Source organism: Eublepharis macularius, chromosome 4 (genome assembly GCF_028583425.1).
Source record: "Eublepharis macularius isolate TG4126 chromosome 4, MPM_Emac_v1.0, whole genome shotgun sequence".
In the NCBI taxonomy this organism is placed as follows: domain Eukaryota; kingdom Metazoa; phylum Chordata; class Lepidosauria; order Squamata; family Eublepharidae; genus Eublepharis; species Eublepharis macularius.
Genome location: NC_072793.1, coordinates 23,333,451 through 23,353,356, shown reverse-complemented (window position 1 = coordinate 23,353,356; position 19,906 = coordinate 23,333,451). Strand labels below are relative to the sequence as shown.

Here is a 19,906-nt window from a genome sequence, read left to right as displayed (position 1 = left end):
TACTTCTAGTTTCTAGTGTTACCCTCCTTATTTTACCAAAAGGGTGAACATACAACCGGCATATCTATTAAAGCAGCCTCACAAATATACACAGGATGGTACTTGCCCACAAAGGTTTTTACTAGCCTAGGCGATATATAACTAATTCAGTTTACCAAAACCTGCCCTCATCTGCTTGTCAGAGATCATCTTTACCACAGGCAAATGATTATTTACAAAGCTATACTGTAGTATGTGGAGGGGTAGGTGGAAGATCTTGCTTTTACTTACTAAAAAGAGGACAGAAATATCCATTACAGAAGTTATTCTCCATTTTGGCGCCACTGCACGGAGGGCAATCTCAACTTCCCTCTGTTTGGAGATCAGGGGGCAGGGCCACTGGCCATGTGACCATTTTCAAGAGGTGCCAGAACTCCGTTCCACCGGGTTCTTGCTGAAAAAAAGCCCTGCATACATTTATCTCCTGCCTTTCTACCGTGGAACTCAAAAGTGGCTTTACATAAAGTTTCACCTAGGCAATAACCACACCCAGACATGCTTTAACATTTTACCCCCAACCATAACTAAACTTCTCAAGCTGCTGACTTTTCCTGCGGTAATTACTACATTCGTTTACCACTGCTCCTAGATACCACGATAATACAGTTTCCAGCACTGTTATGCTGAAACGGAGGCCCGGTGTAAGTATCAATCCACATCCTATATCCTAGCTCTATATTTAGGTTGGGTAGATTGCAGTAGCTAGATCTCAGTTTACCCGAGTCTATCCCAGCTATGGGAATGTTCCTTCTTCTCAACTGCATTGCCCATCAAAGAAGGGTGTAGGAGTTTAAAGAGTAGAATGAGAGACACTTGTAAGCATTCCTTGTTGTGGAAGTCCTCGGATCACTCTCTTCTTTGGCTTGCAGCACTATGCAAGCAAAACATTTTCAAGCTAGGCAGCTGCTAACTATTCCCGATGCTTATTAAAGTCATTCCCAAGCAGGGTCTATCGCATGGGCATCTTTCCGCCAAGGCAGAAAGGAAGCAGTTCACCCATCCTGTCACCCAGCAGAGACATTGCTTTGCCAACGTAATCCATGATCCTTTTTCTCCCCTTCCATTTCTGTCCTATACAGAGGAAGGGATCGGGAGAGATCTGCTTGCCAAAGATGAATTCACCCCTTTCCGGGAGACAGCTGAGTCAGCCTTGACAGAGCTGAGCTGTCATAAATATGCTTCTGAAAAGTACATTTTAAAAATGCTGTAATACCAGGGTGTTTTAATATTTAATTAGGCTATCACCACACTGCACATGGCGCTTTCTCGCTCGCTCCCTCCCTCCCGCCCCGTCTCTCACACACAGTATCAAAACCGAACCCTAGCAACACACTTCAGAAGTCTGCGTGAGATGGTATGCGGACATTCCCAGCAAGTGTGCAGAACAGATGTTTTTCCTCCAGTGCTGTTGTCCGTCCCGCGCCCTTATGGATTTTGGAATCCTGAAGTAGCCCGGCAGGAGTGAGTCTCCAATCCCCTAGCCTCTTCTCTTTGCCTCCAAGCATACCCTTGGGATGTGGTGTTTGTCACGTTGAAGAGATCATTTTCGGAGAAAGCTTTTGTTACGGTAGGAGCAGCAATGACAAATTACTTCTGGGAAATATTTTTCCCTCTCACTAGTCTAAAGCCGTTCATACAGCAGGGTCTGCAACGACTCAAGGACCAGAATCATAAAAGAGCTGGCCTCCAAATTGCCAAATTTGCTTTAAATTCATGAGGTTTATATATTTGAAAAAGTGGGTTCGTTTTCATACTACACAAATATATGTCCATTGCAATGATCGCTGGTACAATATTAATTGAACTGCTTAGGAATTAAGTAGCATATCACATACAGCTTGGCAACTCCGATACGAAGAAAACTTGCAGGGTCAGAACAAAAGAATTCATCTTCTGCTTCCAGCTGTGGCCAGTTAATGACACTTGGAATGTTCAAAAGCACAATCAGATGGAGAAAAACATTCTCGGTTTATTCCCAGTGTCTGGTACTCGGAGGTATACTGCCTCTGAACATGGTAGTTCAATTTAGTTATAATGGGTAGTAACCATAAATCTCTAGAGTATCTCTCTAAAACAGTGCACCGCCAGCATGCTGTGATTTGAGACTTTGTGCTTACACAGCAGTTGAGTCATCCCATTCTAACCACTTGGAATTGAGCCATAAGTCATATTTCCAAGTTTCCTAGGCCCTGCACCGGACCCCACACCTGCCTCCACTGAAATGAATGGCAGGTGTCCAGCTGGTGGACCGTACCCATAATCTTGAGCAAAGCTGAATGACTTTCTCTCCCATCACCACAACGGTCTCAAAGAAATCCACCTGTGCTGCCAAGCCATCTTCCTACATTGATAGAGGCCTTATATTTAACAGGGAAATGCCTACTTCGAGAAAATAGGCTGTACCAATATGCAAATGTTTAGTTTTTCAATAAGCAATTGCTTGCCATAAAACCCTAGTCCTAATTCTGTTGTCCGTTCTGCTCCCATCTCCACAGAGACACACACTTAGATCACAGTCAACTGCTTGAATTTACATCTTCTGATTTTCGCTAAGATGACTCAGACTTTTACACAAAACTCTTGTACACAAAACCATTCATCAAAAAGATGTCCACGGCAAAGCCAGAGGCCCATATTTGAAGCAGAGCCCTAGCAGCAGCCATTTGATGCTCAATTTTTCACCAAATTCTGAAAATAAAAATATTTCAAGAGTTCCATTCCATTCACAGATGGCCACCTGAAATGTGCCCTGCCTATCCCTAACCCATCATGAACACTCACGAACACAAGTCACAGCATCTCTGGGAAAATCCAAATCATAAAATGAACGAACAGATGAAATCGCTCCGTGGTCATTCTGCAAGGTTTTGCTTTCTCAGGATTCTGCTTTCTTTCCGCCTGACACGTGTGTCTTTGCCTCCCTCTCCCCCCCACCCCAGCCCTTTCTGTAATCTTCAGAAAGAGTGCCACTAATAAGGAGTAGACAAGTTAATCTCAAAATCTGTTTTAACTTTGACACACACTTTTAATTTTTTTTCCAAAAAGCAAAAAATACAGAGTTTGTGTTCTAGGTAGCCTGCTGAGGCACCGGCAAAAAAAAAATAGTATACGAGAAAGAAGGAAAAGATAGTCGGGGAGTGGGGGGAGGGAGCTGCTGCCATGATGATAAATAGCTAAATGAAACTTGGGGAAATCTTCAGGCTTGCTCCATAAAAGATGATGGGTTATCATCTCACACCGCAGCTGACTGATCCTAGCTGTATGTGTGTGCGTGTGTGCGTGCTCGCAACACATGCTTCTCTAATGACGAAGATGAAATCTTAAAGTAATTAAGAAAAAGTTTCAAGATAGCTTTGCCTCAAGATCCATTCACTCCCACCCAGGGCTGCTTTTGTTCCTTTGCCGTGCTCAATGGACTTGGAGACAGAGCTGCACATCAGCTTGAGAGAGAGAGGGAGAGAGAGATCAAGGGATACTGCCTCTTGCCGCCACCAGCCTCCGGTGATGTGGGCTCTGCTACCTTTCAAGGACTTACAAAATTAAAAGCAACAATGCCTCTTTTTTATTTTTAAAGCAGTACACAACTTCACCTGTTTCAGCCCCATTGCTTTCTCAGCAACGCCCATTCCCCCCCCCCTTTCTTTTAGAACTTCTTCTGAGCCCAGTTTGGAATTTAATCCATTGAGGCAGCTGTAGGAAGGAAGGAGAGACAATCGCAACTTTGGCACTGAATGCCACCATCTGATAGGCAAAAGAAATAAACAATGGATCAGGAAGGCTTTTTCCCAAAGAGAGCAGATACTGTCTTCTCCGCCAGCCATTTGCTCCCACCGCCTGTACAGAACTCTGTTTCATTACTCAGACTCCATTTCCCAGCAAAGCAGATTGCCACACCATCCAAAAAGTATTATTTAGTGTGCTATGTGGAACAGAAAACATGGATGTGCGCGCAGAATAAGTAGACCTTGGTATTATATGCAGCAGAACCTCATTCATTTGCGTGGCCTGGAGGACATCCAAATTGTACGGATAATCAGAGGCTTGGATAAATGGGTGTGCTATTTATATGATGGGGTTGGGATAGTAGAGATCAACATGGAAGACCGACAGTGAGTCCTGATAGGGAAGAGATTCAGCTAACTGGAGTATGGAGAAACGGCGTTTCCACACTGCACTATTCAGAATATCCTAGTGGGAGAAACGCAGTCCAAGGTCCAATATTAAATTTGCAGGACCTATTCATTCTAGGGCCCCACTCCCCATCCTAGTCTATATTTATCCAGGGTGTTGAAATGGCAAACATAAAGGGGCATGTTTTTCTGGTAACAGCACCAGAGAGAGAACAGAGTAAATTTTACTAATTTACCCCTGCCTAAAATTCAGTGCCCACAAGACATCTCCATTTACAATATCCTTACATCTACAAGGTGATTGTAGGCCGGCTGCCGTAGCCTTTCTGGTCACTTGAGAGAGTTTTAATTGCTCAAAGGCTTCAGTATTTTATTTTATTATATTTATTATATTTATTTTATTATATTTTATTAATTATGCCCCTCTAATTAGACTTTTCAGCTATTTCAACAACTGTAGGAGAATGGTCAGGGCTTGGCTCTATACGCTGGGAAGCATAAAGCACCTTGCTTGCTATTTCTGAGATTAAAAATAAAGTTCAGGAAAAATAGTATGTTGGTAATAAACTTCTCAAAGTATAGGTGCATAGATGTATGGAGAATGATGCTTTGAGCAAGTTTTGGATTAGGACACACACAGGGCTTTTTTTCGGGGAAAAGAGGTGGTGGAACTCAGTGGGTTGCCCTCGGAGAAAATGGCCACCAGCCATGTGACCATTTTCAAGAGGTTCCAGAACTCCATTCCCCCGCGTTCCCCCTGAAAAAAAAGCCCTGGGCACACACATTTGAAGCAAGCCATGAATATCGTAAGTAGAACAAACTCTGCAACGAAGTTGTGGGGAAGTATTTCCAGTTTCTTACAACGGCTACTTTGCAGGGAGGAATCTCTGTTGTTTATTCTAAAGCCCAAATGTCCAGCTTTATATGCCTTTTGGATCAACTGAATACATCCTCTAGTACAGAGCAAACCAAAATTAGTAGACATTTTCTTAGAGATTACACAAATAAAAAAAACACAGAATCATACATTACAAGTTTCGTAAATTAGAGATTCTTTGAACCATTATACTTCATCGACATTATCTAAAGTTGTTCATATTTTTTCCTTATTTTCTCACATCATTAAAAACTGACTACAAACACAAGGATACAATCACTTCTTAATTCCGCTTCTGTTTTGTGATGCGGAATACGAGATAGAAATGGGTTAAATACTTGCATTTCTATTTCAACGGTAGAAAAACTGAGGCCCAGAGAGGGTTATAAAAAATAGTCATACAGAAAAGAACATTCAAAATTCAGATGTCCAAATGCCGCCCTTCTGATCCTCAGCACGCTTTACGCATTCCTGTTTATGACTTTGGGGACTAAAACCCACAGAGTTTGCAACAACCGCAATGCTATGAACAATGAACTTTTAGCAAGTAAAAATTCTGCATTCTCTGAGTGGTTGAGCCACTCAGACCTTTCTGTTCTAAATAAGAGGTGTTGTGGGCCCCTGCTTTTCCAGGAGAAATAGAGGCCAGAAGGGAGGGAGGAGAGGCAAATTTGTTTAACATAGAAGTCTCTCGTGTGTATTTCTCTTTGGCCTATAGATACAAGCAGATGGGTGGCTTCAGTCCTTCAGAGAAATAAAACTGAATTACACAGCCTTAAAATGCTCAAGGGTCCGGCTCAAGGCAAGTGAGTTTCGGTGCCCCCCTCCCAGTAAATTTCACTGTGACCTATACACATAACCCCTAAATAGTGTAGGAAGATACAAGCCTTTGCGTCTTTGTCCAACGTTCACCCAGTGCTTTTATTTTATTATTTATTGGGAATTATTGGTGTTAATTAGTGTTCCTAACTAATTATTACATGCCATAGTTAAATTCACCCCCCCCCCAATTTTACAAACCACAGGCAACAGTGAAAAGAATACGATTGTGCTAATGGATAAAATTGAAATAATGATAGGAAAGCTGTTTTCATCGGTAACACAGGCATCCTCTCTCTCTATCACACACACACACAATGGAAATTAGGTGGAGTGACTTGTGTGTTCATTATTCTTAATAAGCTTCTGTTTTAAAAGCACTCAGCTAGAAAAGTCTGTTCTTAAGGAGGACGAGGACGGGGGAACCAGCAAGATTGGGGGTTTTGGCTCGGAAGACCCCCGTTTTAATGGGTAAAGGGCTCTTTTGTGAGTAGGTACTGCATGGAGAATTGAAGAGTAGGGAGAGGAGCTGTGCTTTCCCATTATTTATGCGCACAGTCTGTGCTAATGGCATATGCAAGTTGACAGCATACATCCTATCAACTTGCTGAAGTGTATCTTGATTGTTCAAACACACTCTTAAAGGTGCCCGATCATTTATCAAATTAAAATAACTGCGCTGTGTTTCAAAGGGTTCTCTGAATATCTAAATTGTGTTCTGGTGTTCCTAACACTTCCTGGAATTCTACATCTCCTGAAGCGTCCTCCCACCTTTCCAAGCGACCAAGATGCAACGGGGAGAAGAAACTGGGATGGAGAAAAGCAGGCCACCCCTCCCGTCCCATTGCATGTTTGCCCAGAAATATGCGATTTCATGATTCTGCCTTTTGTTTCATTCTTTGCTGTGTCACAAACTTCAATACAAATCTACTAATCCTGCAGGAAATGACGGACTCCAGAAGCCTGACCAATTAAATTTAGACTCATGAAAAGCTTGGTGGCTAGTAAATTATAATTTTTATTAGCTTGAACAATGTTCCTGTAAGAAAAAGCAGAGTCTCTCCCATGAATGGTTCTTGTATAATTTATTTAACTTCATGAGCCTTGCCAAAGCCTTGAATATTTTTAGATCTTTCTGTTCTAGAGTTTGCCTCCCCCCCCTCCGCCTTTTTTTTTTTTTAAAGAAAGTGTGAGTTTCTGCAGAGATATTTTTAGGCTTCTGGCTGTTATTTTAAACAATCTTCTTTGCATTTGGACTCTGCATATGTTGTGCAGCCTCTGCTCCAGGGCTAGCCCCAATTGGAAGGAGGAGTGGTACACATCTTGCACTGGGAAAGTTGTTCGGCGCAAAGAAACATTGCCTTTTTTCTAAATTAGCATCACAGTCACACACACAGCCCAGTTGCTCCCATGGAAAAAAAAATCCACCTCTTATAGGAATAATTAGACATGATGGTAGAGCAATTCCCAGTGGGATAATGTACATTTCAAAATTGAACTTTAATTTGTGTGTGTGTGTGTTCTCGTACAACCACCACCACCTTGCATAACCACGTGCGCCTTACAGTTCCCGTGCAAAAGATCAGTGCTGGCAGTTCCTAGCTGTTATCTCTGCCTTGCCTTTGATGTCTTATGCTACTTGTCATTTATAAGTAAAGATGGTTAGGATCTTTAGAACATGCCTTTGAACAGTAACTCCTTTAGCACCTATTTAATGCTAGTAACTGTGTTGCAGAATCATCCACTAGTGTCATATAGTTAATGAGGTATTTACTAAAATGCATTTTCTTAAAGGAGGGGCACACCCAAGGAGGAGACAGTGGGGGGAACACCCTGTACAGAGCCCATCTCCCGAGGAATTTATTGTCTCTCCTTCTCATCGGATTTAATGATAACTAAATCTACATGAAACTCTATTACTCCAAGAAAATTTCAAGGCTAGAACGACCACAGCATTTTCAGTTCACAGGAAACGTCTGCCTTAAGATCCTGTTCCTGTTCGAAACCCCGGTCTCTTCCTGACGGCTACCATTTTTAATACCAGTGGTATTAAATGATACGTGTCTTTAAAAGTTTATTCCAAACTGCTATTTCCACCCATTTTTTTTTAAAAAAAGAATAAAGTACAGTTCACTTGCCTAGATTTGTGGGGGGATAATATTTGGGTCTCCCTTATGATAAGACTTTCCTTTGCATACTAAACAGAGTCAACAACAATGTGAAAATCCAAACAGCTCCAGGCAGGAATAATGATGAATAATGCTGCTAATATCCTTCTCTCTCTCTCTCTCTCTCTCTCTCTCTCTCCCCCTCTCTCTCTTTAATTCACAGCTTTGACTTTGGACCATCTGCATTAGACACACACACACACATGCACGCACGCACAAATCTAATGCTGCACGAAAAATAATGAGACAAAACATTTTAATTGCACCTTTTGTGACAAGGTTACTATAACAGCGCTTTACCATAAAATTTTCTACAGCAGGATTATAAAACTATCAGCACTCTGCTTTAAGAAAAACAATTTGCTAAACGTTAAAAGCTAACTTCAAAAATTCAAGGTCTCTGAGGCTGGCTTTAAATGGAAAGAGAAATTGTTTGAGCGGAGGAATAGGGAGGGTACAACGTATCTCCACAGGGAAAGAATTCCAGCGAGGAGCGAGTGTTAGAATACATGCTTAATCAATGAATGTATGCCTTGTGGAATTTTGTCCAAGTGGACATAAAAATTACGATCTCTGCTAGGGCACATCTTGTTCCAGTCTATTCCCAGCAGATTCATTTTGCATCCGGCCATTTGGAATCCTGTGTTTAATTTTGTTGCTGTCTTGGCCGCTTCTCAAGTCCATGATGCAGGCTACAAACTGACCAGGACCCTTCCCCATTTTTCCCTTTAAATAGGTTTGCCTAAAATATTTTAAGACACCCAAGGTGCTGTGCACTGGGAAATTCAGTTGTGCATTTCCCTGGGATTAATGGGAGCATCACAAGAACATAAATATCTTTTGTTCAGACTGAAAGAATAGGAGAAGATGTTAGGCAGGCATTACCATACCTGTACAGACTGAATAACGGAAAAGGTCCATGGAAGAGATCCAACACAGCCTAGTTTGTCTATTCACATGTTACAACCTCTGGTTCTGGAAAGGTCTTTCCCTGTATTGTAATTGTGCGTCAGTGTCAAGATTGCATCAATAATGTATTCTATGGGAATTGTTGATTTGCTTCTTGAAAGTAAAGAAACCCCACAAAACATGCACCCAGACAAAAATGTTAAATATACGCCTTAAAGGTTATAAGAACAGAATTTCTTCCAACTGATATTTCCAATTATGAATGTAATTGACATTCTCATTTTTAAAAACACAGCAATGGAAGAGAAAAATAAAAGATCAACAGAAAGATTTTTTTTTATGGCTCAGAAGCAGGACGACGGGTATTGAAGCCAGACCATGGAAGAAAACCATAGTGATTGACACAAATCATACTCTTCATCCAATTTGCCTGGGTCTGCATTTTTAAATTTCTTCCTGATGTCACTAAAACCAAACAGTTTCTGAAAGACTTCACTCCAGTGAGAATCTTCTGCCTTGACGGAAAGAAGGTTTTTCTTTAAAAAAAAAATAGGGTGTGGAACAAAAGTTTTATTTAAAAAATAGGAAGGAAGGAAGGAAGGAAGGAAGGAAGGAAGGAAGGAAGGAAGGAAGGAAGGAAGGAAGGAAGGAAGGAAGGAAGGAAGGAAGGAAGGAAGGATTTTTCTTTAAAACCTAGTCTGGGAAAAAGACTACAAATCCATGGTTCAATTATTTCAAATAAAGCCCATTTAGAAGTATGTATGTATATAGCTTGTTGCATTTGTTAGCACTTTTTAAAAACTCATCATGCTAAAAGCCCATTAGTAATTCTGCATTTGTGTATGTCTTTGTAAAAAAGAAATGTTTGATTGCACTCCCAGCTGACAAATTTTTCCCATTCTGGTCCACCTCATGCCATCCTTTTAAATCCACATACTAACTGCAATCCCATTAACGCAGATATAATTTTATTAGTATTCACAGTTCATCAAACTAGCAATAATAGCTGTTACAACTGAGTTTAGAGGAAAACAAAAAAGGCAAAACACTTTTTTAAGCTATAAAGCAAACTGTAAACAAAATATAAGTACGTGTATGCGGTTCTGCAAATCTGAGATTAAATCCATACTTCTATAAATAGAGATTGCATACAAAAATGAAGATGTACACCATACATTCAGAAACTGCTAGAAGGTTTGAAACATCAAGGACTCAGGCCTTGAGAACAAAAATACACATATCCCTCTTGGCTTAAATCCCGAGGCTTTTCACTTATACTTCCTCTCCTCCCCCCCCCCCCAAATTCAAATGGTCACCACAGAAACGATTTTTCAAAAAAACGTGTGCCATCTATTTCAAACAGGGCCCCGTTTAAAAAAAAGTATTTCCAAAAACTAAATGCGTCAAGGGTAGATCAAGCCCTCAGGAAAAACAAAGTCTGAAACACCCCCGAAGTAAGACAAAATGTAAGAAGACACAATCCCTCATTCAGCATTCTTCCCCCTCCCTCCCCATCAAGTGAGGCGTTTGCATTTTCAGCACAAACGGGGCTTTATGTATTTTGTTGTCTTGGCCCTATCACTATCTGCAGATACATATCTTACCTCCAGTGAGATCCTGAATTCTGGACTACTAGGGAACCTGGAATCCTACGAGCACGCAACGAACGTTCCGTTTTGTGCATTCATTCTCTTTTTCCATGGAGCAATCCATCCTATTGATTCCGGCTATTTTGCTCCCCTCCCCCCTCCAACAATACATCGATTATAAAAGATGCCATAGACAGTCGCCAAAGAACCTGGCATATCCCCCCCCCCCATTCTTCTTGCTAAACTTTGTGTCTTTCGCAGGATACCACAAGCACTTGTCAAAGCTAACACATGCACTGCAAACCCATTCTCACCCTGACACTTCAGGGCTTTATATAGAAACAGGATTTTCTAGTCTTACACCACCCGCTCTATTAACGCTAACCCTGCACATACAACCACCCCTAATCTGAAAGCACACAGCCGGCTCCTGGGTGCTCACCCTTCGCTGGCAAATAACAGCCTTTTTGTTCGGCCAGAAAGTGCCTTCTTGTTCACGCAATAGAATGTCTTAAGGATGTTAATGCAGAAAAAGGGTCTCTCCATCCCCCCCCACTCCCCCTTCGGTGGGATTTATTTTTCTTCAGTTCCAGCAACTGGGGAGGTGGGTGGAGGGCTGGAATAGCCCTTATTCTACTAAACTCTTTTTTTAAAAAGATGCCACCGTGAGGAATATTGAGTAGAGGGGCCAGGAGAGTAGTATTTTTTACTTATCAGTCTAGTACATCTAGATTTGCTGGAGGAAAATACCTCTTCCTCTCACACACAACAACAAAGCCCAACTGCACGTGCGCCCCTATCATGATGAATTATGTGCCGGAGCAAAGGGGCCGGCTGCCCCTCCCTTAAGAGGACCCCCATTCCACGCAGAGCCCTCCTGAAAGGGGCTGTGGAAATGGGGCCTCTCCCCCCACCCCTCCAGCCCTATTCTGGCTCTTCCAAGATAGTTTCAGGTCCGCAGCTGCAAGCAAGAGCAAGATTCGGGTCCAGAAGCACCTTCCGGATCAACTCCCCAAAAGGGAGCTTTGGTTCTGGGAAGCTGGCAATCGAGTTGGGCTTCAAGGCGCCGCTGGACCCAACTCTCGCCGCCCTCCCCTCCCCCGAAGTTTCGCCCAGCCCCTGGAATCCGCGCCGGAGGCGAGGCGAGGCCATTGTTCCCGCGGCCGTCGCGTCCCCAACGCAGCGCAAGAGCGAGGCAGCGGAAAGGGCACTGCAACCAGGAGGCAAAGGCGGCGGGGAAGCACGGCCCGTCCGTCCCCGCGGCGACGCCTCGTTGGAGCGCCTTGCCGCAGCTGCTCGCGGTGCTTCTGCGCCGGAGCGCGGCTCGCCGGGCCGCCGAGGAGCATTCCCGTTCCCCCCGCCGCGCCGCCCGGCACTGACCTGTGTGCGTCGCCATGGAGATGGGCGGCGGGAAGTATTTCCCCGGCTGGAAGGGCGCGCCGTGCTGCACCGCGTTGTGCCCGGCGGCGGCCAGGCGGCTGGAGCCGTTGCGGTGGCCCCGCTCGGCCAGGAGGTGAGGCGGCGGCGCGAACTCCCGGCCATCCATGCCGGGGCCGCGCTCCTGCCGCCGACGGGGCCCCGGGCGGGGCGGGCGGGCGGGCGGCGAGGATCGCCCTCCGGGGCGGGCAGCAGGCGCCGGGAAGGAAGGCAGGAAGGAAGAGCCGCTCTCAGCACCAGGCCGACGACCTTCCGCCGAGGGTCCTCCGCTGCTCCGGGCTCCGGGGATCCGGCCTCATGCTCTGCAGGGGAGGGCGAGAGAAACGACAGGGTGAGAGCGCGGCCGAGGCCGAGGGGGGCGCGATCCGAGAGCCAAACCCGGCCCCGGGGCTTTTCCGGGGCCTCGAAAGCAGCCGCCCGCCCCTTCCCTCGTCCCCAGCTGCCATTAAACGACTGCCAGGCGAGAGCCGCGCCTGGAACCCCCCAAAGGACCTCAAGCCCTCGGCCAAACGTATTGCGAACAGGCCGGAGCCGTCGGCTGGGCGCTCCCGGGCCCTGCGCAACGTTCGCTGCCCGGAGATTCCCCGGCAGAGCGCTACGACGCTTCGACACCGGGGCGCCCAATGACTCTGGGGACGGCGATGGGGGCACTCTACCATTGGGAAGACCGAGCTAGAAATATATTTTGTTTTATAACTGCATTTTTTTTAAAAAAAATTAACGTTTTAAACTTGCTAAAGGAATTTTCTCCAGTTTTGGGGAACCTTCCCTGTTCATTCAAAGATGCAAAAAATTGCAACCGCTTTATGGGCGCCTCTCTTTTCCTGAGAGCAGCGCTTTTTTCCTAAGCTCCTGGTTTATTAAGGTTCGGCCTTGGGATGCATTTTGAAGGAGTCGGTAGGGTTTGTAGAGAGGCCAGCCGGAGATATCCAGCTATCTGGCTCCCCCTTCATCATGAACGAGCCGCCTTGCTGTGATCTTTAAAAAGCCCTCCGCAGACCCCCAACCTAAGGAAAGAAGCTTGCTGCGTTTCAATCACTCCAGCCCGGGAATAAATATTTCACTGCAGACACCTTAGTGGCAAAGTCCTGCATTCCTCTTCCAAGGACAGAGGTTTAAATCCTACAACTGTATTCCCAGACAAAACAGTTATGTAAGGTCCTTCCTGTGCATTCATTCCATTTACACATAAGGGGTTTTTGGCTTAGGCCCAAGGTGTAACATTAAGTCTAAAGGAAGTGGGGGGGGGGGAATAAAAGCCCCTCCCTTTCCCCTTCTGATTTCCCAAACCAGTCACTGCTGACTATAAAAAGGTGCATCTCCATAAAAAAGTAGCTGAAATATTAATGGAGAAAACCCAATACCTCTGCTTGGGGAGGGGGGAATACTGCAGCTCCTAGACCCCTAACCCCTATCCGCTCCCCACACACATATACCTTGGCATATATCTGGGCAGTCTATTCTGCATAGCTAATCTTTTCCAGACCCCTGAATAGTCCAAAGGATGTCTTCACTCCCAAACCTAAATAAGAGGTAAGTCTATATTGATCATAATTATTAACCGTAAAAGAGAAAGAATAATTTACACACACACACACACACACACACACACACACGCTTTAATATGCTTTGATAATAACAACAGAGCAATTAAGATGTTTTTCATTTACTGAATACCATTTTTAAATTGCTGGAATCAATGCTTCTATCTCTAACAGTGCGGGACTATGGGGTGTTTGATTTAATCCACAACTGAAAACAGAATGTATTAAGTGACTACATATTTGCACAGCTGATAAGCTTTTATATACACACACACACACACACATATATATATATTTATATATAAATATAAGGGCCAGCTTTTGCATTGTAAATAAATGGAATGACACACAAGTCAGGCAAGTCTCAATGGCTTGCAGCGAAATACAAAAGGACGGGCTCTCTTTACCCTCTTTGGAGATGAGAATCTCTCTCTGAACCCATGAAATATTTTTTCTATATTTCAATGGTAAGGATTTGTTTTCATTTTGACAACGGGAGAGTCCCCCCCACCAGGCAACCAAATAATCTAAAAAAGAGCAGAAGGGGGGGGGGTGGAAGAGTTGGAAGTCAAAAGCAAGTCTGGGGGTCGATAGGGAACCGGGATGCCTGGGGATTTGGCCTCCCCTTAGGAGCAGAAGAAGCAGGCAAGAAAAGCTGGAGAGGCGGCCTGAAAGAAACCCGCAGGTTCGACATCACGAATCTGGGCCGGTGGAAAGTTCCAGGAAGGCGTTTCTCGCCCCCACGTACCGCAGAGAGGTTTGCTTCAAGCCCGGGTCCATCTCGGCAAGCCCGGGAGTGGGAGAGGAAGGGGGGGACTCGAGGCTCCTTCCAGCTCCGGCAAACAAGGGGCTTTATCCGCAGCGCCGGGGGGCCTCCGGAGCCATTCGTCGCGGGAAGGAGGCGCGAAGGGGGCTCGGGGCGTGCAGGCACAGCCTCGCCGCAAGAAAAAGAAAAAAAACGAATCGGACCCCGAGGGAAGCAAGACGGCTCCGCATTCGGGCGTCGCGAAGCAAGTCCAGGGTTCTGCACACGCGGCCAGGTTCGGTTCCAGCGAGCGACGCCACCGCCCTGATATTTTTTTAATGGGGGGGGGAGACAAATGGGGGGGGGTTAAGAATACTCCAGGCCGGATTTCCGTGCGCCCTTCGGGAAAAACCTGGTCGCCTCCCAATGAGAGGCAGGGGGGGGGAACCCGAAGATCCGGCCGGAGCTCAAATCCTTCGGCGCATTGTTCTTAGGCCTCGGCCGGCGAACGGAAGAGGAAACGGCGGCCCTGCTGGCCGCTTCTCCAGCCCGGCGAAGAGGTCTCTAGAGCGGCCAGGGTTGCAGGCAAAGCCTTCCAGCAGCGGGATCGGCGCCGATCGGGGGATTCCGCCTCCTTCCTCGTCCATTCATCCACCCCCACCGACGGCTCTTTGATTTTTCTTGCAAAGCCCCCCCCCAAAAAAAACCCTTCCCCAAATCTCTCTTAAGCAAAGAGCAAAGCCAGACTCGTTCCTTTGAGCATTCAGTCGAGCACCGTCCCCAGACGTCCTCGGAGCTTGTAAAAATAAAACTATTACTAACGTGACCCGAGACGGACGCAGGAAGAGACGCCGGGCGAGAAATCGGAGAGCTGGAGAGACCGCACAAAGCCCGGCGGCCCGCTTTCCTGAGACCCGAGATCTCGCCGCCACGGAGGGGAACAAAATCCTCGCCCGAAACAAAACGAGCCGGCGAAGACGAGCCTGCACGCTAAATCCGAATCGCGACGGCCCTGGCAATATTATAGCCGCGTCTTGCCAAAATTAAAAGCTTTCTCGAACGCAAAAATCCACACGCTCGGGCGAAGAGAGTCAGAGAAATTAATACTTCTTTTGCAATTCAGAAACCGTAACGCCTTATGCATTTGGAAGGGATAAGAATAAGACTCTGCGGAAAACCCTCGATCCCGCATTCGGTTTCCTATTGTGATTTAATTTTAAACAGAGTCGCTGAAGATTTGCATGCATTCCTTTTTTTAAAAAAAAAACACGTTACAATGCCTGTTTGTTTCCTTCGCAAAAGCACACATTCACGGCTCCATTTTAAAAACCCTAGAATCTAAGAAATATGAGAACAATCGTGGGTTTTGTTAGTACTACCCGGAGCCGGGTACAAAATTTCCAGGGAATAGTAACCATTTTCTAAAAAGAAACATATATCCATCAGCTTTGCGTTAGAAAGACTAGGTGTATCCTTTCCCCCCACCACGTCTCCAAAACAAAACAAGGGTATTTTTAAATTTAGTTGGGGTAGGGAATAAAAAAAAATGGAAAGACACAATGGTTACATATTGCAATCACGTAGGTTTCTGAATTGCCTTTAGAAATAAAAAGCTCAAAATAATTTCTGACGGCTATGCACAAAAATAAAAGTATATTTCAGAATTAACCACCGTGAGGCCATACTTTATTATATATATATATATATATATTTAAAAATAAATAATGCAGTTTCCAAAAAAAAAGACTAAATAAATTTCAGTTACTTACTGGAGGGAGGGGTGTTCCTCTGCACACAGGGAACCCAATACAATTAAATCAGTAAGTGGGACTTTGTTGTATTCCTATTGGTATTTGCACTGTGCTGACTGTTGCACTGTAAATGCACTGGCGACTGCTCCTCGCAGAAAGGAAAAAAAAAGACCCTGTCGCGGGCTCCAGCTTCCCCAACCTCGCCGCTCAGTCCTGCGAGCAACTCTCCCTGCATACTAATAAGCTCGTGCCACTCACTCAGGGTGAGCACGCTCGCTGATTGGCCGCCTGGTCCTCTACGGTAATAAGCTCGTGCCACTCTCCCTGCGTAAACAGGCTTCCCAATAGGCTGGCGTAGGGCCAGGGAGCTGCCAATCAGAGAGCAGCAGGGCTACTATTCAGCCCAATGGCGCCTAATTCAAGTCCCTGCAGTTGCTCAGCTCCCCTCCGCCAGCTTTCTTTTGCTTTGCGGCATGGGGAGACTCAGCGATGGGAAGAGGGAAGGGGGCGGGCGGGCAGCAGAACGGGGAGGGAGGCGCGAGGCCTGCCAAGGAGCTACTCCGTCCCCCCCCCTCCAGCTGAGTAGCAAAGGGTTATTAATTGTTGTTTGTTTCTTTCACTTTGCTAGACTGGACGGTGCGTTGCAACGCCGCAGTGTTATCGCAAAGGGGGTCGTTACACAGATCAGCGAGTGGAAAGTGTGGCTTGCGATGGGGCCTGTCTATGTGCCGCTGATAGCAAACAAGGCATGCCTTTTACAAACAAAAACTCGAAAGAGATTTACGGTCGAATCGGCCCCCGAACACTGCCTTACACTTCATCGCGGCCCCGTCGGCGCTTAAGAACGCCTCCGGGAAGGGGTGGGGGAGGCACCCGAAAGGAAAATATTTCTCGGTGCGGAGGGAAGGAAGATCACATTGCAAGCACCGTAAGTGCATACACTGCAAGACTCAGGAAAGTCCCCTACAACAAGACACATGCAAAACCTCCGGTTTTCTAGCATAAATAGAAATTCGCCCCCCTCCTTCTCTCCCCTCCCCGACATCACCGTAACATTCGCCTTCTACACAGCTGCAACGAAAACCCCCTTCCCACGCATTCTCTCTTCAAAAAACAGGCAACCTCATAGCGATCACGATTCCCCCTTTGATGGCACTTTCCTTCACCGTAAGATCCCCTCGTCCAGATGCCACTGTACTGCTTAAAAAGCTGCCTCGTTTTCTCTTTTGCTGCCTGCGCTCACGCGTCCCACCACCCATTTTAACAAGCAAGTGTTGCGCGCCGTCCAGCGAATTTTGCACCATCTTGATCTACCGCAACGCAGGGGTTAACCCTATAGCCTTGAGTTTCTTCTCTCTCTCCCCCCCCCACCCTTCCAGCCCTCCCTTCCCCACTTCCAGGAGGCTCCTCGATTGGTTGGCAGCCCTCCAGCCCACTGTCCATCACCCAGTGTAAACAAGGCGCTGATTGGCTGCTGGCCAGTCCGCACTGGGCTGCCTGAAAAAAGCAATTACTGGCCCCGCGGTTTGCAGGGGGGCCCGGAGCTGGTTTGATGAAAGGAGATAAGCTGGGGACTGTTTCCAGCACCACACCCCCCAGTGCACACCCCCCCCCCAGCCCCGAGGCAGAGCCCACTGTCCCTTGAGCCAAAAGAAGGTCAAAGAGTGGAGAGGATCAAAAGGAGCACAGAAAAGGCGAAACGGACTGAATCGCTATTAGCGAGTCTGCAAAAGCAAAGCCATTCACGCCGGGCAGGTTTTAGTGCACCGGGGAGGAGCGGGGGGGGGGCTGCCGTTCAGCCTCGCTTTCCCTTTGCAGAATCGGGGATCTCGCGGTCCCCTAAAGGGGGGGGGGTGATGCAAGTTTACGGCATTTAAAAGGGGGGGAGGGAAAGGAGGCGAGCCCGGCGGCTCCGCGGTGCAAACAGGCAAAAGATCGAGCGGGAAGGGGAGAGGCGGCGGGAGCGCTTTCTGCGGCCGGTGCTCCAGGAAAGCGGATCGAAGCGGCGAGCGGCGGGGGCTCGATCCAGCCGCGCTCGCTAGCCCGGCAGCAGCCGAGCCCTGCCTTCCCGGCGTGCCTGCGCCGGCTCGAGCGTGCAGGAGCGGAGAGTTTCCGGGGAGGGCGCCCTGCTGCTTGCTTTCTACAGACGGGGCATGTGCCTGGAAGCGAAGCGGGAGGAAGGGCGCTCCCGGGATGGAGCGAGGCCGCGGGGAGAGAGAGAGAGAGAGAGGCGCCCGTGTTACCCAGCGCTGGCGGCGCCCTTCCTTTGTGCTGGGGACCGCGAGGATCAAACAAAAATGAAAAGGAGCTTCATTGATTCCAAAATGCGGAGTTAAATCGGAGTAACCCGTAAGAGATACTCGATTACAAGGGAGCTATTCATTAACCCAAATGAACTGAATGGAGGGAAGGAGGAAATATATATATGGTGGTGGTGTGTGTGTGTATGTGTATATATAAAACTTGCCATGCGTATATTACTTGTGCATTTCTTTTGCATTTCTCAACCTGGTGATAATTGGAGGGGGGGGGATCGAAGTCGCCTCTCCTTTAAAGCCCCGAGAACTGTACAATGCGGAACTGACTTGCCAGCCGGAGAGACGCTGGCGAAACCTCGCCTTTGCTCGGACTGCCTTTCCAAAGTTTTTGTTTCAGTTAGTAGCGCTGTGTTTCTATTACACTGCAAAAGGTCAGATATTGCGGGCAGCCGAAGACACGCTACAGATACCGCTACACACCTAGACACAGACACACAAGGCACACACATACACACACACACACGAGCGTTTAGCCCACGAGGCCTTGTTTGCCTTGCAGTCGAAATGAAAGGATTTCTCTTACATCAGAAAGGATGAGAGGGGTCGATCTACGCCGAGTTGCGGGAAGGGAAGTGGAAGAAGAGAAGAACTTGAAGATGGGCAAGTAGGGAATTTTTTGCTCAAAAAAAAAAAAAACAGGAGAGAAGAACGGGGTTCTTTAAAGGAGCCTCGTTTGGGCTGGGTGGGTGGTGGGGTCGTTCCTGGGAAGGAAAATCAAGGCTCTTGGAATATTCTTATAAAAAGAGTCTGGAGAACTGAAAGCAAATAGGCTTTCAGCTTGCCCCTTCGCGAGGAAACCAAGAGAACACCAGATCCTCTCAGGGGGATCTGCAATTCTCAGCAGATCTCTCCACTGCAGCATCACAGGGGCAAACGCACTGGCGCACGCATATGTGACACGCGTGCACGGGCTTGTTTGTGTGAGTGCCTGCGCGCGAGTGTCGATGTATTCAACGTGCTCATCTATCCATCAACATAGGCCTAAAGCTAGGATATCGGCGGGCGGAGAGCACTCTCTGGCACACTGAACTGGCCTTCAGATGTAAGCAGTTTGTCTTACCAAAAAGCTTGGTCTCAGCTCGACCCCTTTGGAAAAGATCTCCCTGCCACAGAAAAAGATATTGACGCAATCACTGCCTGTACCAAATACTTAACCTAAATGCAAAAACCTATTTAAAAAACAGCAAATATACACTGATCTAAAGGTGGGGGGGGGCAGATTTTACATCCCTCCATGTTGAACTTTGGAAAAAAAATTAGTCTAGGGCTGGGTTATCAAAGAAGAAAACTTTGGGATCACAGGTTATTTCTGCTGGGGAGGACTTAGACCGTAGTATGAATATATCTACCCATGTATGTGACTGTCTTCCAACCTATATCTTATTCCTAGACCAAATGTTCTTAAATACAAGTGAAGGAAGGGGGGAAATGAGATCAAGTCAGAATCCATAAACAATTCCTTCTTGTATGTTCAAGCTTGTGATTTTCCTGCTGCTGGTCAGGGCCCTTTGGCAAAATCACACACACACACACACCCCACACACCCCTTCCTCTGTTTTCCTGAGTCAAGAGTTGGTCAA

General features: G+C 46.6%; 1 protein-coding gene across 2 annotated transcripts in view; it reads right to left on the bottom strand.

The window, feature by feature from the left end:
- BAHCC1 (BAH domain and coiled-coil containing 1) overlaps nucleotides 1-12,077 on the bottom strand; it is a 109,589-nt gene extending 97,512 nt beyond the window's left edge. For both annotated transcript variants that reach the window (XM_054978119.1, XM_054978120.1), the window contains exon 1: nucleotides 11,912-12,077. In XM_054978119.1, coding sequence (XP_054834094.1) covers nucleotides 11,912-12,077 — 166 coding nt within the window. The remainder of the gene's footprint in view (nucleotides 1-11,911) is intronic.
- Between the last annotated feature and the right edge of the window lie 7,829 nt (nucleotides 12,078-19,906).